Source organism: Papaver somniferum, chromosome 2 (genome assembly GCF_003573695.1).
Source record: "Papaver somniferum cultivar HN1 chromosome 2, ASM357369v1, whole genome shotgun sequence".
Classification (NCBI taxonomy): Eukaryota; Viridiplantae; Streptophyta; class Magnoliopsida; order Ranunculales; family Papaveraceae; genus Papaver; species Papaver somniferum.
Genome location: NC_039359.1, coordinates 130,727,584 through 130,743,117, shown reverse-complemented (window position 1 = coordinate 130,743,117; position 15,534 = coordinate 130,727,584). Strand labels below are relative to the sequence as shown.

Below are 15,534 nucleotides of genomic sequence, written 5' to 3'. Positions count from 1 at the left end.
ACTTTGGGTTAAAATTTCTCTACCATCTTCAAACTTTTTTTTTAAACTCTAAAATCTAATTTTGTTTTGATTTTGAGTTAATATAAGTGAATTTAATCATTAACATTAAACTTGATTATCATCACTAAACTAGGTTATCAATTATGAGGGTTAATTTGTTATTTCCAATTATTTTTAATAAGGGACACCTTGAATGATCATGTAATGATCCTTTTTGTCCTATTAAAATGCCGCCCTTCTAATAAACCATGCCGCCACTCTAATAAGCTTGTTTAAAAATGCATATTATTGGCAATTTTTCAAAAATAAAATGATATTTAAATAAAACTCAAAGTATATCGGCCGTATCCCCTCTGGCTTTGACGTAGTTTTATTATAATCTTGCAATTTTGAATATGGAGAAGGGCATGTAGACTAGAGATTGGGTAAACATCGCTCTAAGTCTCTAGCAGTGCATAGTGTATGAGCCATAAGAAGAAAAGATAGGTTCTCTATATTCAACTCAGAGTATAAAAATCAAAAAACTAAAAAGGCAGGATCCATAGGTACTGGTTTCTTAGGCAGGAACCAATGAACATCCATTGCACAATGAGTGAATGAGAGGAACATCAATGTGACTTTTAACAATGCAAACGATCCCTCAATGTTAAGAGGGAAAAGAGAAATTTACCAATATATGTGTGGTATGTTAAACAAATTAATTATTGACTTTTGCTATAGAAAAATCTGACCTTGTCAAGGATATATGGCTGTAGATGCAGATGTAATACAAATCTCTGACCAAGAGTTTACAACTAATGAAAGGGAATCAGAAGGTTTAACAACATTATAGTTGACATAAAAAAACGGAGTAAGGAGCTTTAAAACATTAACAGAAGTATAGTCGACATAAAAGGGATCTTTATGACTTTATAGGGTATATGCTTTTAGAGTGATCTCTATATAACGGGAATATCAGACTGCATTTGAAATTACAGCCTTCTTACCTTCCCTCCATTTCATTCAGCAACAACAGCCTCTCTTTTTCTCCCTCCCTGTAACAGGGGAAAAAAGAGTAGCCGAAAGTCATGGTGAAGGAACAACTAGAAGTGCTTAAAGCACTTGATGTAGCTAAAACACAATTGTACCATTTCACGGCAATTGTTATTGCTGGTATGGGTTTCTTTACTGATGCATATGATCTCTTTTGCATCTCTCTTGTCACCAAGCTGCTCGGAAGGATTTACTACACTGTGCCAGGAGCAGAAAAACCTGGAACTTTGCCACCAAATGTTGCTGCGGCTGTTAATGGTGTGGCTCTAGTCGGCACACTTGCTGGTCAGCTCTTCTTTGGTTGGCTAGGTGATCGAATGGGTAGAAAGCGTGTCTACGGTCTTACCCTACTTATTATGGTTACTTGTTCAGTGGCGTCCGGTCTTTCTTTGGGAAACCAACCAAAAGCGGTCATGGCTACTCTATGTTTCTTCCGTTTCTGGCTTGGATTTGGAATTGGTGGTGACTACCCACTTTCTGCAACTATCATGTCTGAGTACGCCAACAAGAAAACTCGTGGTGCTTTTATCGCTGCTGTCTTTGCAATGCAAGGAACAGGAATTCTAGCCGGTGGAATTATGGCCATTATAGTTTCTTCAATATTTGATAAACAATTCCCTGCTCCAGCTTATCAAGTTGATGCGCTTGCGTCCCTTCCACCAGAGAGTGACTATATCTGGCGTATAATTGTGATTTTCGGTGCAATTCCAGCTGCTTTGACCTACTACTGGCGTATGAAGATGCCTGAAACTGCACGTTACACTGCTCTTGTAGAGAAAAATGCGGAAAGGGCAGCTGCCGATATGTCTAAGGTTTTAAACAAGGAGATTAAAGCTGAAACAGAAATGGTAGAAAGAATGACGACAGATGAGAGCAATTCCTTCGGTTTATTTTCAATGAAATTTCTTAAACGACATGGCCTTCCTTTACTTGGAACCACAAGTACTTGGTTCTTGCTGGACATAGCATTTTACAGTCAAAACTTGTTCCAGAAGGATATTTTTACTGCAATTGGGTGGATTCCACCAGCAAAAACGATGAGTGCTAGTCAAGAAGTTTTCAAGATCGCGAGGGCACAAACATTAATTGCTTTATGCAGTACTGTTCCTGGGTATTGGTTTACAGTGGCTTTCATTGATATTATGGGGAGGTGGGCAATTCAGATGATGGGTTTCTTCTTCATGACGGTCTTCATGTTTGCCATCGCATTTCCTTACAACTACTGGAGTAAAAAGGAGAACAGGATCGGATTCGTTATTATGTATGCATTAACTTTCTTTTTTGCGAACTTTGGACCCAACAGTACAACCTTCATCGTCCCAGCAGAGATATTCCCAGCTAGGTTGCGTTCGACATGTCATGGTATATCAGCGGCTGCAGGGAAAGCTGGAGCAATCATTGGTGCATTTGGTTTCTTGTATGCCGCACAGAATCAAGATCCAAAAAAGACTGATCATGGATATCCTGCTGGTATTGGTGTTAAAAACTCCTTGATCGTGCTTGGAGTTATCAACTTCATCGGCATGTTGTTTACGTTCCTGGTACCTGAACCAAATGGTAAATCTTTGGAGGAATTATCAGGTGAGAACGATGGAGATGACGGAGAAAAGGAATATGCCCAACTTGGAAACAGATCAGTGCCTGTTTGATCTGTTAGTTTTGAGACTAATCACTTTGCAAACGAGAACTTTGTTGCTAAGTGATCTGAGTGCGTGATTCTCAATTGCCCTTTGTCTGTGTGGAAGAAGAAAAGGCGTGTTAGACAAAGGAGACAACTTGAAGTTTATGTTTTTCATCCTTGTACTGCACAACCATTTGTTTGTTATTTTTGGAATGAAATATTGAAATTTTTTTAACAAGTTACTAGTATACATCCATGTATCAATAGTCACCATGAGTTGATTCCTCTTATTTCTTTCTTCACTGCGGTAGCGTGGCGCCGAAGGCTTTTACCTGAGATGGTACTATTGTCAAGAAGTTGAGCCTAACATGATCATATGATTGATTATGACCGGCCACCTACAACTTACGTGTTAACAACTACGATTCACGTAGTCTTACATCATATGATTTCTGGTCTAATCAGTGTTACTCTAACTTCACACAATAAGAAATAAGCAGCAACACAAAAGTGTCCTTGATCCCTTCAATACAATGAAAACTAGGATTCCTTCTAATCTGGAGTATAGTTCCTTTCCTCTGCAGCGGTATCTCTAACTTCAGAAGACTACAGAGTATACCAGTGAATCCGTTCATTTTGATTAGCGATACCCAAGTTTTGCAAGGCCACGCTCATGGGCCTCAAATCTTGTTTATTTCCGGGTTTTTAGTTCTTGTTTTGTTCTTTTTTTTTTCTTCTTCCAAGTGGTTTTTATGGTGTGCTTTGTTTGTTTTATGTTCTCTTTTTGCGACTGGCAGACATTTGTGAATTCATCTTGCCAGTACAAACACCCTTATCAGGAGTGAGATAACTGGAGGTCATGAAATCAACTGGGGAATGGATCACTAGAGCTAATTCATTTACGACTGGAAGACATTTCTTAAAGCAACCTGTAACAGAGTTTAAGGTTCCAGATTCCTCTACTTAGTAGTATTAATGCATTTAGTTACCAGAAGAAAAAAAAGCACAGATATCAACATGTCCAATTCACTTTTGACACTGCATATCAAGGAAGAGAACTCATGATACTAATACTGTTAAGAAAGTAAATTTAACTAAGCTTTTCAAATAGAAGGGAAACAGCTAGATTGATTGAATCCTAATTTGTAATTCAACAAACAGGTGAATCCTACAGAACAACATCATTATTTGAGTAACAAGCTTTCAGAAAGTTTCATTTGTCTCAAGTCAGTGAGGCCCAACCTGAACATACTTTTGTTTCTGCTTCTTCTTGATCTTCCATTGGAACCAACACCCTGGAAAAATGAGGAAGTTGTCAAAAAACTGAATTAAAGTCATAATTATCAAGTAAAATGTTCGATTGCTAAAAATAAAAATAAAACCTCAAGCTGCCTCCATGACGAACCATCAGAAGGGAGACAAAAACAGAAAGCAACAACACTGAGTTGGCATATAAAAGCAACAAGCATTGTGTAAGCTACAAGATTTTTTTAAAATTGGCAAGAAGTGTAATCCTTGCATTTATAGTCACTGGAAGATTTTTAAACAGCTAAGAATTTCCCAAACACCATCTGTGTGCCTTATTGGGTCCCCACCTACATCCATCTCCATAGGGGAGGCGGTTGCGAGAATTACACTAACATTTCCAATAGTGGGAATCAAACTCTCATCAGTTGTTTATCCTTATTGAAGAAATGCTAACTACTTAATGCTCCAAAGCAAAGAAATGTTTACAGATCTATCCAAAGTGGATTGCAGTATAAATTGACACAAAAGTATCTATGATTACATACTACAATTCTTAGCACAACATAGTTAGCGCATTCGAATCTGGCGGTATAGTATAGATATAAGTAAGCTTTTACACGTGGTTTTTGCTTTTGAGAGGTACCTAGATGCCTTTACAAAATCCAAATAATCAGACTAGCATGTTGACAAGATATGTAGGAAGGGTAGAATAATCTCAAATGAATGAATTCTACAAATTATTTATGTGGCCAAGTACCATCAGCACTTTATAAAAAAAATCGACACCTCAAATTTCCTAATTGCTAACAGCACAAGTCCAATGCTTATAACAAAAGCAAAAAATTGCACCAATAAGTCACGGCAATAATAAGGGGAACGATGAAACAGACTCGAAAAACCAAAAAGTGACAGTATGCTGGTCAAAGTACCCTTTTTCTGTTAATGGGCTTAAGTCATTCTTTTAAGATTCTAAAAGTTGTAATTGGGATTGCTTGAAAGAAGTGGAAATTGTGAAAATAGTATTGGATTTTGATGAAGTTGCACTTATGTAGAATGACAGACACATAAAGGATAACTTATGTACAAGTGTATAAAATTAATCAAGTAAAATGATGGAAAAAGCTAGCTACAAGCAATCTTTAGGTTTTCTTTGGTATATAATAAGATGGGTAATGGGTTCATAAAAATGATGCCCCATCTGCAACCTCTTGGTAACCTGTTGAGAAAAGCGACTAGCTCAACCACCATCTGTCACATATAGTTTTTGGGAGTTGGAAAAGAAATGACAGATTTGTGGATGGGACTAGTGGGGAATTACAAACAAATTATGGGACAAATGGAAGGTGGTACTATTCTTTCTAGCAGCCATGATATAGAATTCAGCTGCAAAGAGAAAAGTAACGGCCTTTTTTTGCTGTCCAAAAGGGGTGGTACTATTTTGGAGTTTTAGTTATAAACAAATTTGTCTCCCTATTTATTGGAGAACAACAAAGTGCCTCCACCAATAAAATGTCGTTAGTAGATTCTTACTGAGTGATGACATTGTTATCAACATTCATTAGCGAAGTGTTTATGTTTTTAGTATAAATTTGTTAAATTTTGGTTGTAACAGTGAACAAAAAGTTGAAATTGTGTGAAGAAAATTCAAACCTACGTCACTTTGAACTGCTAGATCTAACAAACTCCGTTTCGGCAGTTCACTGTGCAGTTAGATGCCATTGTTATTCAATTGTGGGGTTTGTTCTGCCTACTTCCACTCAATTCTAGTGTGCTCACTAGCTTGTTGTACCTTAACTTTAGTTTTCCTAAGCAACAATGTATCCGCATTAAACATTTTAACAACCCACAAAGGAAAGATTAGATTCACCAGTGTCTAAGAAAAAGAATTTGCAATGGCTAATTTGCAAAAACTCTAACATAAACCGGGTTCGCAACACTAATCCTCAGCAATTGTCTAACAAGTTCAACGAGACAAGTTTTTTCTGCATTTCCTATCTATCCAAATATTTGGTATTCTTAGAGAAGTAACAAAATGACCCCAAAATTGTACATGCAAACAATATAGCCTCCTTACAAGAAATGCAACTTATTTCGTAAACAATGACATTCAAAGAACACATCAAATACTAAAACCAATGGCATTGCATAAAACCCCATATCACGTGAAACATAAGTCAAGTACAGGAAGCAAAAAAAGCGAGGTTTAGCAAATTTTTACCTTAAGAAGAAGGAGCTAGAGTAGGAATCATTCCAGCTTTTCTGGCATAAGCGAAAATCCCACCAGCTTCAATAACAGGACCAGCATCACCAATAGGCTTCAACTTATACTCCTTCTTAGTAGTATGATTAATCAACAAACTCTCATTCAATTCAATGGTAATCAAATCCCCAGTAGTACACTCATCACAAAGACGAGTCTCTGATTCTAATGGATAAACTTCACCAGTAGCTACAGAATTCCTAAAGAAAATCCTAGCATAAGATTCAGCAACAACAGCAGTAACACCAGCTGCACCAAGAGCAACAGGAGCGTGTTCTCTAGAAGATCCACAACCGAAATTATCACCAGCAATAATAATCGAATATTTCGATTTAAATTCACCTGATTCAACAAATTTGATTGGGTATTGGTCTGATGGTAAACCGATTAAAGCAAATGAACCAAGTTTTTTGTATTCCTCGGGTTTTGATGGGACTAACGTTAGGTATTCAGCTGGAATGATTTGGTCTGTATCTATATTTTCTCCAAGTACATAACAAACTCCATGAAAAGCAGTTGCTGCTGTGAATGAAGTGTCAGAAGAATCAGTAGCACTTGCAGAAACAGGAACAATTCGTGAAGAAGATGAAGATGAGGATAGGGATAAATTGATCGGGGATTTGATGAAATTGGTATTGGAGATTCTGAGATTTGGATTGAATGATTGTGAATAAGAATATGATGATAGAATTGGGTTTTGTTTTCGAACTGTAACTACTGAAGATGATAAAGCTGCAGTCATGGCCGCCATTCTATCTCTCTATTTCTCTCAACCACCAAACCCAGACAAATGTACAGGGTGTTAGTCGTGACTCGTGAGAGATTTTAACGTATTTCACTGTAATTGGCAAATCCCCTGTTAGTCGTGGGGGAGTTTGTCAAATTTTTTTAAAATCTCCGTTAGTCGTGAGAGATTTCCAGGGAGTTTCTAAAACTACCTCAAAATACCTTAAACTCCCTGTTAGTGGTGAGAGATTTGATTAGAATCTCTTAAACTCCCTGTTAGTCATAAAACACTAAAGATATAGGGAGTTTACAATTTGGGGGAGTTTGGGGGAGTTTGAGAGAGTTTCATGATGTTTTTGTACTTAGACAAAATCTTTCAAAGAAACAAGAGATTTCTGGGGAGTTAGGGTCAAACTCCCCCAAATTGTCTAGACTCTCACACATTCTCTCTAAATCCCTAGGGATTCAAATACATTAAACTCCCCCGAAATCACTCGAGGACTATCCCCCTCGTAATATGACTGAAGATCCAATTTTTAATCGGGTCGGGTTTAGGGTTTAAAGCCCATTATTGACTGAAGATCCAATTTTTAGTTTTTTTACCAACTTTCTGTTTTCTTTTCTTTCGTCAAATTCTGGAAGCAAAAGCGTCTACTAAACAGAATTTATGAATTAGAAATTTGGTTTTCTTTTCAACCAATTTTTGGTGCTGAGTTATCAAAAGGTACAACTTTTCTTATGTCAATCAAAATTTGATAGATAAGTTAGGGTTTTTTTATAGTTCCTTATACCATCATTGTTCAGTCTGGATATCAGAAATTCTTTTGTAATTGTCTATTTGTATCTTCGCTTTTCAGAATTGTAGGTTTCATTTTGGATTCTTGAGTTACCTATTTCGTATGGCTCTTTATTTGTCAGCTGTGCTGATATAGTGTATTTGATACATATAGATTACTTATAGTCATTAATGTGGTAAACAAAAATGCTTATGCTAATGTTAAAGATGGTGTTCATAGTGTTTGAGGAAATGCTTAACTGGATAGACTAGTAAACATTTGATCATTTGCTCAAATTGTCCTAAATTTGGTGTCTGTTACCTTACAAATTAGATAAACCCCCACCATAGATACCCATTGAGTGATCACAACAACATCAAGATAATTTTTTTTATATAATACATCACTTGTACAGTAACACAATTGAGAACTTCTTTAGGGTAATTACCTTTATCCCAAGTATTGATCTTTCAACCTCAGCATTAACATTACATACGGAAAGGAAGCCAAGACTTAGTAACATATAAGTGAGAGTCCAGTATATACATTTGTTTGTAACATTATTACTAGTTATCGAAGTATTGCACTAGAAACGCTTTAAAGATCAAAGAACCAGAATATTTTCCATGATACTTTAGCTCATCACTTTTCTTCTGTTGTTTTTAGTTTCCAGGAGATTTTCTTGAGATGTCAAAAGAACCAGTGCCATCTCAAGGAAATGAAGATGGTGATCGTACTAATTTTGCACGAACGTTCAAGTATTTGATGGGTTAGTTAGTTTAGTGCTCGTCTAAATGAATTCATTTCTCATCCGCAAGTTGAGTGTTTTGGTTCTACTGATCCTGTAAATTTATGTGTTAATTGGTTTTTATCGATGATTAGCCACACAGGTATTGGCAAGGGGAATTCCCTTTATCTTTAATTCATGGATTGTGAGACACCTCGATGAAGCAGACTACGCGGTAATTCTAATGTTAAATTAGTAGTTTCTGGGTTTTCATTGATCCATATTTCTGCTTTTCGGTGAACTTTCCAGTGATAGCATTCAATAGCTGTTAAATATTTCACTATTTTGTTCTCATGCTTATTGTGGATCTTGTACTGTAATTTGTTCCTATCTGATTTCCATTTTAAACTGCAGCTTTATGCAGTGCAGTTTCATCTTTTAGTCACATGCATATTGTATCTTAGTCGGGAAGGATTTCGGCGAGCATGTTTACGTGCAGACCTTAGATGGTGATTACTTCTTGCATCCTATTGCTGAAGTCTTTTCTGAACTTATTTTGACATGATAAAAGTAGTCGATAGTTTATTTAAGAGTCGAAATGGGCAATATAATATCTGACCTCAAAAGAAAATGTTACTGCTTTACCAGAGTTTGTTTATTTATTTGAGTATACACCTGAAACATATTATGCTTGTGCAGTGATGGTGCATCAGCTGAAGAAAATGCTGCAAAACTACTGAAAGTTGCATGGATCACTTTTCCTATTGGAATACTTGTTACAATTTCAGCCTGTATACTTGTGTTCTGGTGGCAAGCACTAAGCATCTACAACCCGTATGGACAGGCCATCCTAATCCTAGGTATTACCCGGTTTCAGTACTTCGAAAATATTATCTACCTGTCCAGTTTCCAATATTTTGGTGCTCTACACTTAAACTCTACTTCTATTGAACTGATATTCTTGTCTCAAGGTTTCTCCTCCAATTTTCTGTTGCTTATTCAGTCACCCCAAAGATGGATTCTCATGTTCTTTTGTCGAACACTTTTTCGTGATAAATACTGGTCAATCCCATAAAACCAATCTAAATTCAGATTTGGTTGACTTTTCAGAATAGCACCACCTATAAGCATGCCAGTAATAACAATTGACAAGTCGTCTAGTGTCATTACTTTGAAAATTCTGTGTACAAAGCCTTATTTTCCCGTTCCACTCTGTTTAGGATTGCACCCTGAAAGGAGCTTAAAAAATAACATAGCAGGAACGGATTCAGGCACATAGAAGTTTTACAGCAGCCCCAAATTTAAGGTACCTTTATTTGAGCTCCAATAGGCAATGCGTGTAACAGTTCACTGCAAATAGAGTTGCAAATTCATCCTAGTAATGAAGTTTTATAGCCCCTCTGTTTGATGTTTCTCCTTCATATTTTATGTGATTGCTTCTATTTAAACCTTTTTCCATGCCTTGACCAATAAATTTAATTTTTATATGGCAGGATTTGCATGTGTTTTGGAGCTATTGGCAGAACCCTTGTATATCCTTTCTCAGAACTTGCTTCTCCTTAAATTGCGGTTGGTGGTTGAAACTATAGGAACCCTTCTACGTTGCACGACGACTTACATTCTCATTGTCAAACAATCCAACATGGTAAAAATCCTATAGTTCAAGAACATCTGCTTAAGTTTATCTTATGATATATATCTGTCACTGCAGTCTGTTTCATATTAAAAAAGCACCACTTTCGAACTTTTCATTATCATGGTGATAGTTTATTATGTCTTAATTTATGTGGAGAAAAAAGGCCTTCATTTTTGTTAAAGCAATAGTTGATTTGATTGTAGCTTGCATCTATCCTGTAAACGAGGAGTTAGAAGTGTATAAGCTTTTAGCAGTGCTAGAATTTCAAAATTGTGCCACACTTGTTCCCTTTCTATGTTTTGCCGAGATCAAGGCATTTAGTATTGCCTCACACAAAACCAAACATTTTTTGTCATGTGCAAAATTTTCCCACTGCCTATGAAGTCAAATAAAATAATGAAACGGTCTTGCTGTTCTTTCTCTAGATATGTGCGTGTTCATTTTGTATTTAGGTTTTATCTTGTTTTTAATACTTCCAAGTTCCAACTTCTATTCAATTCATATTGGTATCTATTCCGTGTCCAGAATAAGTTAGAATCCTACATTATTGTTTTCACACAACTTTCATTGGCCTGACTTTAAAATTTCTTTCGTCCATTTTCACATTCTTTAATCTGATTGAATATCTATTGATGCATTGTAAACCTTGCAGGAAAAAGCACTTGTATTTGCATTATCCCAGACTGCTTATGGTGCTTCCATATTCGTGGGCTATTGGAGTTACTTTCTTCTCTTTCGCATGATTAAAAGATCCGATCTTTTACCTTTCAGGTGCCCTCTCTTTCTTCTCTCTCTCTCCATTAGGTATGTCAAATAAGTATCTTACAACTATAAGATAGACACATCAGGCAATATAATCATTTCTCTATGGGTGAAACTGAAAGTCAATTTGAGCTCCAGTTAGATGACTAATTGAAATGAATTTAACTTCTTTTTGTAGTTGATAGACATTAGGTGATAATATAGTATGGGGTTGTAAATGCATCCAATTTTATATTGTATTTGTGAATGTGTGCATCTAGCTATTCATTGATATGAATGTATAGTAGCGAAAAGCAAATGGCATGGGAATGCTACAAAATTTTAGCTTGCATAAACTAATGCTGTAAATGTTCGAACAATTACATTTTATTACATTGACAAATCAGAATGTTTTGAGCCTTTTCTTCCAAACATTTCAGTTCCTAGCAAAATGAAAACCAATTATTTCGTAATATTGACAGAGCAATGTTATGCTATATGCCATTGAAATTTCTTATAGTGTCTTTGGCATGCCAGTTTGTTGCTATTTATTTTTGTAACTTGGGACATGTCATTGACTAATTTAATTTGTTCAGATTGAAAAGTATGATGGACTACGACAAGCAACTTTCAAAGATGTGTATGTTGTTCACTCGACAATCCATCAGAAAATTGGTCCTTCAAGAAGGAGAGAAGATGATTCTTGTGTGGTTTGACACCACCTATAACCAAGCTGTATATGGACTTGTAGATAAATTGGGTAAGCATTATTAGAAATCCTGAGTCGTGAAAGTAAAATGTGTTGGGTATTTCTTAGTTTTGCTGTGCTTAATTTCTTTCTCATCACGCATCCAGGTAGTTTAGTGGTGAGATTGGTGTTCCTTCCTTTCGAAGAGAGTTCGTACGCCACATTTGCAATGTTTCAATCAGGTGCGTTTTTCCTTCCTGGTTTTTCATAATCTTTTACAATTGCTTGATATCTTCAATGATTTTACGTGTTATGAAATGTTGTTCCTTATTTATTGTCTTCTAGGGAGCTATATGCGTTCTTTCTTTGCTTGAACACCCTTCCTTAGAACCTTCGATTCATATTTGCAAGTATATCCTGTATTCTGGATCCACCAATATTTCATTCTCTCATCAAAGTGATGAAGTGCAGCATAATGTTGAGATATAACACAAATCTATCTATGACGGGAAATTGGTCCCTGGTCTCTTGTTTTTTTGCAGGAGAGAACCCTCGAAAAAGTTCAAAATTACGATATTCCCTTACAGAAGCCTTGAAGCTGGTTATTCTGATCGGTATGACCTTCCCACCTTTTGTGCTGTTTTTTGAATTCTTCAGTTTGTTACTTCACAGATTACAAATTCGAGTTTGCTAGATATCGCTATTAAGATCTCTTTAGATGTAGTCTGAGATAGCTCTAGGAAAATTAGGACTAATTAAAGAAAATGAAGAGATCCTTTTCTAAGAAAATGGGATACTTATGAAGGTATTTGTGGCCTTAGTTTTGTAAGGTTTCTAAGAAAATGAAGAGATCTCTTCTTAATTTTCTAAGAAGAGATCTTTAGGAGGTGTATTCTGATTTTTTAAATTCAACCTATTCTTTCACTGTTTCTAGCAGATAATAGATTTGAGTACGTCTTTTACTATTAATGACATGTTGAATACTGTTATTCATGGTCTGTGGACTGTACTCCGCCATATATATAATTAGTCCGATACTGATGTATCTTCCTCTCCTAGTCAATGGAGATTGTAAAGTTACTTTATAAATCTTAACAAACACAGTATAATTGCTTCTACTTATATGTCTTCTCTGAAATTTACCTTCTTAATATTTCGATTGTGTTTCGGGTAGGTCTTGTGTTTATGGCTTTTGGTCCAAGCTATTCTTATGTTCTTATTAGAGTGCTGTATGGAAGTAAATGGAGTGATGGAGAAGCCCCAACTGTCCTCCGTTATTATTGCCTATATATCATTGTTTTAGCTATGAATGGTTGGTAATTCTTTCTCTTTTGTTATGTTGATGCATGCCTCTCTCTACTTAATTCTTACTGGTTTGAAACAAATTTGCTTAATTCCCTACGAAATGCTCCAGGAACATCTGAAGCGTTTCTACATGCAGTGGCATCAGAAGACCAACTCAAGCGTTCAAATGATTCCTTGCTTATCTTCTCCACAATTTATGTAGTGTTAAATGTCGTGTTAATTCAATCAGCTGGCGCCGTTGGATTAATTCTTGCTAATTCATTGAGTATCCTTCCGACACATTCGTATTTATCGTTATGTGCATTGCTTATGAAGTAGCTACAACATAAACTGCAGTTTAGGAAAGTTGAACTGCTACTGTTGTAGGCTGTATTAGATAGTGGTTCTTTTTTATGGTTACCACTCGAGAATTCTAATGCGCTTCACTATTACGTAAAGTGTTATTTACCAGCTTTAGGACTTATACTAGTTTTCTTGACTTGACTCCGAAGATATGATTCTGAGAATTTCTTATTCAGCAATATTTATCAAGCGTTATTTCCAGGTACATTTTCATCACCATAATGTCATTGAAATTGTCATTTATTAGATTTTCACACATTAATGGTGTTTTTTTCCTTCTTCTATAGGATTCTTCATCGGAATTTAGATTTCGCAGGTGCTTGCCTTCAGGTTGGATAGTTTTACTTCTTTCAAGCTTTGTTACCCAGATTTCTGAGAGAATATTCTTAGACCAAGAGAACTTCTGGTCGACGATGTTGATTCACCTTTTCATTGGCTTTGCGTGCTTCTGCATATCCTCATTTGTGATGTAAGTATTCATCTATGCTTACTATTACTAAATTTTGGCAATAGCTAATTATAATCTGCTCTTTCTTATTGGTTTCTTTTGTTACAGTAAGGTAACAAGCTAACCCTAAATTGCTCCTAATCTTCTTTTTTTCTCATGAGTAGATATCGCCAGGAGAGGGCGTTCATCAATAAGATAATTCGTTTCCGTGACCATGCAGATTAAAGAAAAATGAAGGTGAGCAATATTCTGTCTCCGTTTCTTCTCTCTCTCTTTATTGGTTGTGGTCACAGCTGTCTTATAGACTAAGGCTTATAGCCTTTGAATCTGGCAGTTATAACTCATAAAGCTTCCCCCTTTTGTTGCCTCGTTCTTTAAATGCCCATTTTCAACTGCTATTTGGTTTGCTCTTGGTCTGACTCGCTTAATTGTTGATCCTACTATTATCCATATCCAGATTTTGATTGGAAAGACCTAGAATTGAAGAAGAACCAGAAAATGTTGTGGATATGCCAATGACTTCTATTCCAGAGATCAGAGAAGTGACCATTATTCTACTAGATGACCGCTGTCACGGTGGAACGGCCGACCGAAAAAATCGACCGAAAACGTGACTCAAACTTCGACAACCAACGCCCTCTTCAATTCTCTTAGCTCCAAATCTTAATTAAAAACGGTTAAAAAAAGAATCCTATTATTGGGGATTGAATTTTTTGGAATTTGGGGGCTTTATATGCTATCTAGCATCCTTAGAGGGATAAGGGGGACCTAATTCTTATAAAAAGTCAAATATACCCTTGACCACTATTATACTAAATTAAATTTCAAAACCAAAATTAATTCCTCTGACCCTTTTTCTTCTTCTTCTCCTAAAAATCAAACAAAACCTTTTTTTTTTATCAATCTCCATTGATTTTCAAAAATGTTTATTAAGATTTATTCTCAATATGACATGATCAGGACGATTTGGACTATGAGAGTTCTTGTTATGATTCTATTGTTTACGAAGGTGTTGAACCACAAATTGAAGATTAGATGAATGAATCTGTCCAAACACTATTAAATCCTCCATAATGCTAAGAATTCAAAAATCCACCATTTATTTTGCAAATAAATTGGTTTAACAAGTAAGATTGAAGAATTTAGAGTTTAGGAAAACTGGTTTTTGGGGAATTATGGCTAGGAGTTCTTTTCGATCTAGCCGTAAATGTGTAGCAACGGTTGGGACTCAAAGAACTCTCAACCGTAAGATAGGAGTCCTGTTAATAAGAGGGAAAGAATGGATTTGAGGAGGGTAAAAAAATGGTCCAATTGTGGTCTATATCAAGTCAAATGCAAATAACATAAAAGGAAATATTTATTTTGAAAATACCAATTATGCCATCAGTAGAAATTGTTCGCTTCCTTCGTTATAAGAAGATACAGAACCCGTCTTTCTCGTCTTTACCAATCTTTTCCAGATTGATACGAACCCAAAGTGGTTCAAGAGTGATCGAAATAAAAAAGGTATTAACTTATGTACCCTCTCTGAATACTAAAATCAGAATTTCCAATTTTAGTTTATGATTTCCAAGCACCAGTGAGATCATAATTGTAACCTCCAAGGCAAGCTCTTTACTAAAGATAGGAATCGGGGGAGTCCTAATATTAATTTTGATTCTTCATATCACTTGAATAGTTTTGTTACAGATTAATGGTGGAAAACACATAATCCAACGGACACCAACAGGATTAAGTTGGAATTGTATTAGTTTATTAGTATTTAGAGTTCAGCAATTGAGTTCTTGAAACACAATGGTTGCCTTAGAGGTTTCATCAATCTCTTCTCCTTTCGCTCAAATAACGGAGCGGCTTATATTTCATACATTAATCTTCCCAACTATTATAAAGCTTCATCATTTCAAGTCAATTACAAGGAGTTTTACACTCAAAATATAAATGCTCATGGCTTTGGTGTTGATTTTGCGATTTACTAATTGTAATT

General features: G+C 35.9%; 3 protein-coding genes across 3 annotated transcripts; 2 read left to right on the top strand and 1 right to left on the bottom strand.

The window, feature by feature from the left end:
• The first annotated feature begins 966 nt into the window (after positions 1–966).
• LOC113349124 (probable inorganic phosphate transporter 1-3) lies at positions 967–2,835 on the top strand. The gene has a single exon (XM_026593042.1). The coding sequence runs from the start codon at positions 1,068–1,070 to the stop codon at positions 2,679–2,681; it is 1,614 nt and encodes a 537-aa protein (XP_026448827.1). The 5' UTR covers positions 967–1,067; the 3' UTR covers positions 2,682–2,835.
• An 812-nt stretch (positions 2,836–3,647) lies between these two features.
• LOC113349126 (3-isopropylmalate dehydratase small subunit 3-like) lies at positions 3,648–6,974 on the bottom strand. Its single transcript, XM_026593044.1, has 2 exons — positions 6,120–6,974; positions 3,648–3,948 (listed from the first exon to the last, which is right to left on the bottom strand). The coding sequence occupies exon 1, from the start codon at positions 6,910–6,912 to the stop codon at positions 6,121–6,123; it is 792 nt and encodes a 263-aa protein (XP_026448829.1). The 5' UTR covers positions 6,913–6,974; the 3' UTR covers positions 3,648–3,948; position 6,120.
• A 506-nt stretch (positions 6,975–7,480) lies between these two features.
• On the top strand, positions 7,481–14,399 carry LOC113349125 (protein RFT1 homolog). The gene is made up of 16 exons (XM_026593043.1): positions 7,481–7,611; positions 8,330–8,432; positions 8,546–8,625; positions 8,805–8,899; positions 9,090–9,250; positions 9,884–10,035; positions 10,679–10,797; positions 11,364–11,527; positions 11,623–11,697; positions 11,998–12,069; positions 12,630–12,767; positions 12,870–13,025; positions 13,252–13,304; positions 13,390–13,571; positions 13,715–13,787; positions 14,008–14,399. Exons 2-15 carry the CDS (start codon positions 8,351–8,353, stop codon positions 13,773–13,775), a joined length of 1,590 nt encoding a protein of 529 aa, XP_026448828.1. The 5' UTR covers positions 7,481–7,611; positions 8,330–8,350; the 3' UTR covers positions 13,776–13,787; positions 14,008–14,399.
• The last annotated feature ends 1,135 nt before the right edge of the window (positions 14,400–15,534 follow it).

Excerpts from the sequence above, each read along its gene's own strand:
- LOC113349124 (XM_026593042.1), top strand. The coding sequence starts at position 1,068 with ATGGTGAAGGAACAACTAGAAGTGCTTAAAGCACTTGATGTAGCTAAA.
- LOC113349126 (XM_026593044.1), bottom strand. The coding sequence starts at position 6,912 with ATGGCGGCCATGACTGCAGCTTTATCATCTTCAGTAGTTACAGTTCGA.
- LOC113349125 (XM_026593043.1), top strand. The coding sequence starts at position 8,351 with ATGTCAAAAGAACCAGTGCCATCTCAAGGAAATGAAGATGGTGATCGT. Across the intron at positions 8,433-8,545 it reads AACGTTCAAGTATTTGATGG|CCACACAGGTATTGGCAAGG; the intron begins GTTAGTTAGTTT and ends ATCGATGATTAG. Across the intron at positions 12,070-12,629 it reads GAAGCTGGTTATTCTGATCG|GTCTTGTGTTTATGGCTTTT; the intron begins GTATGACCTTCC and ends TGTTTCGGGTAG.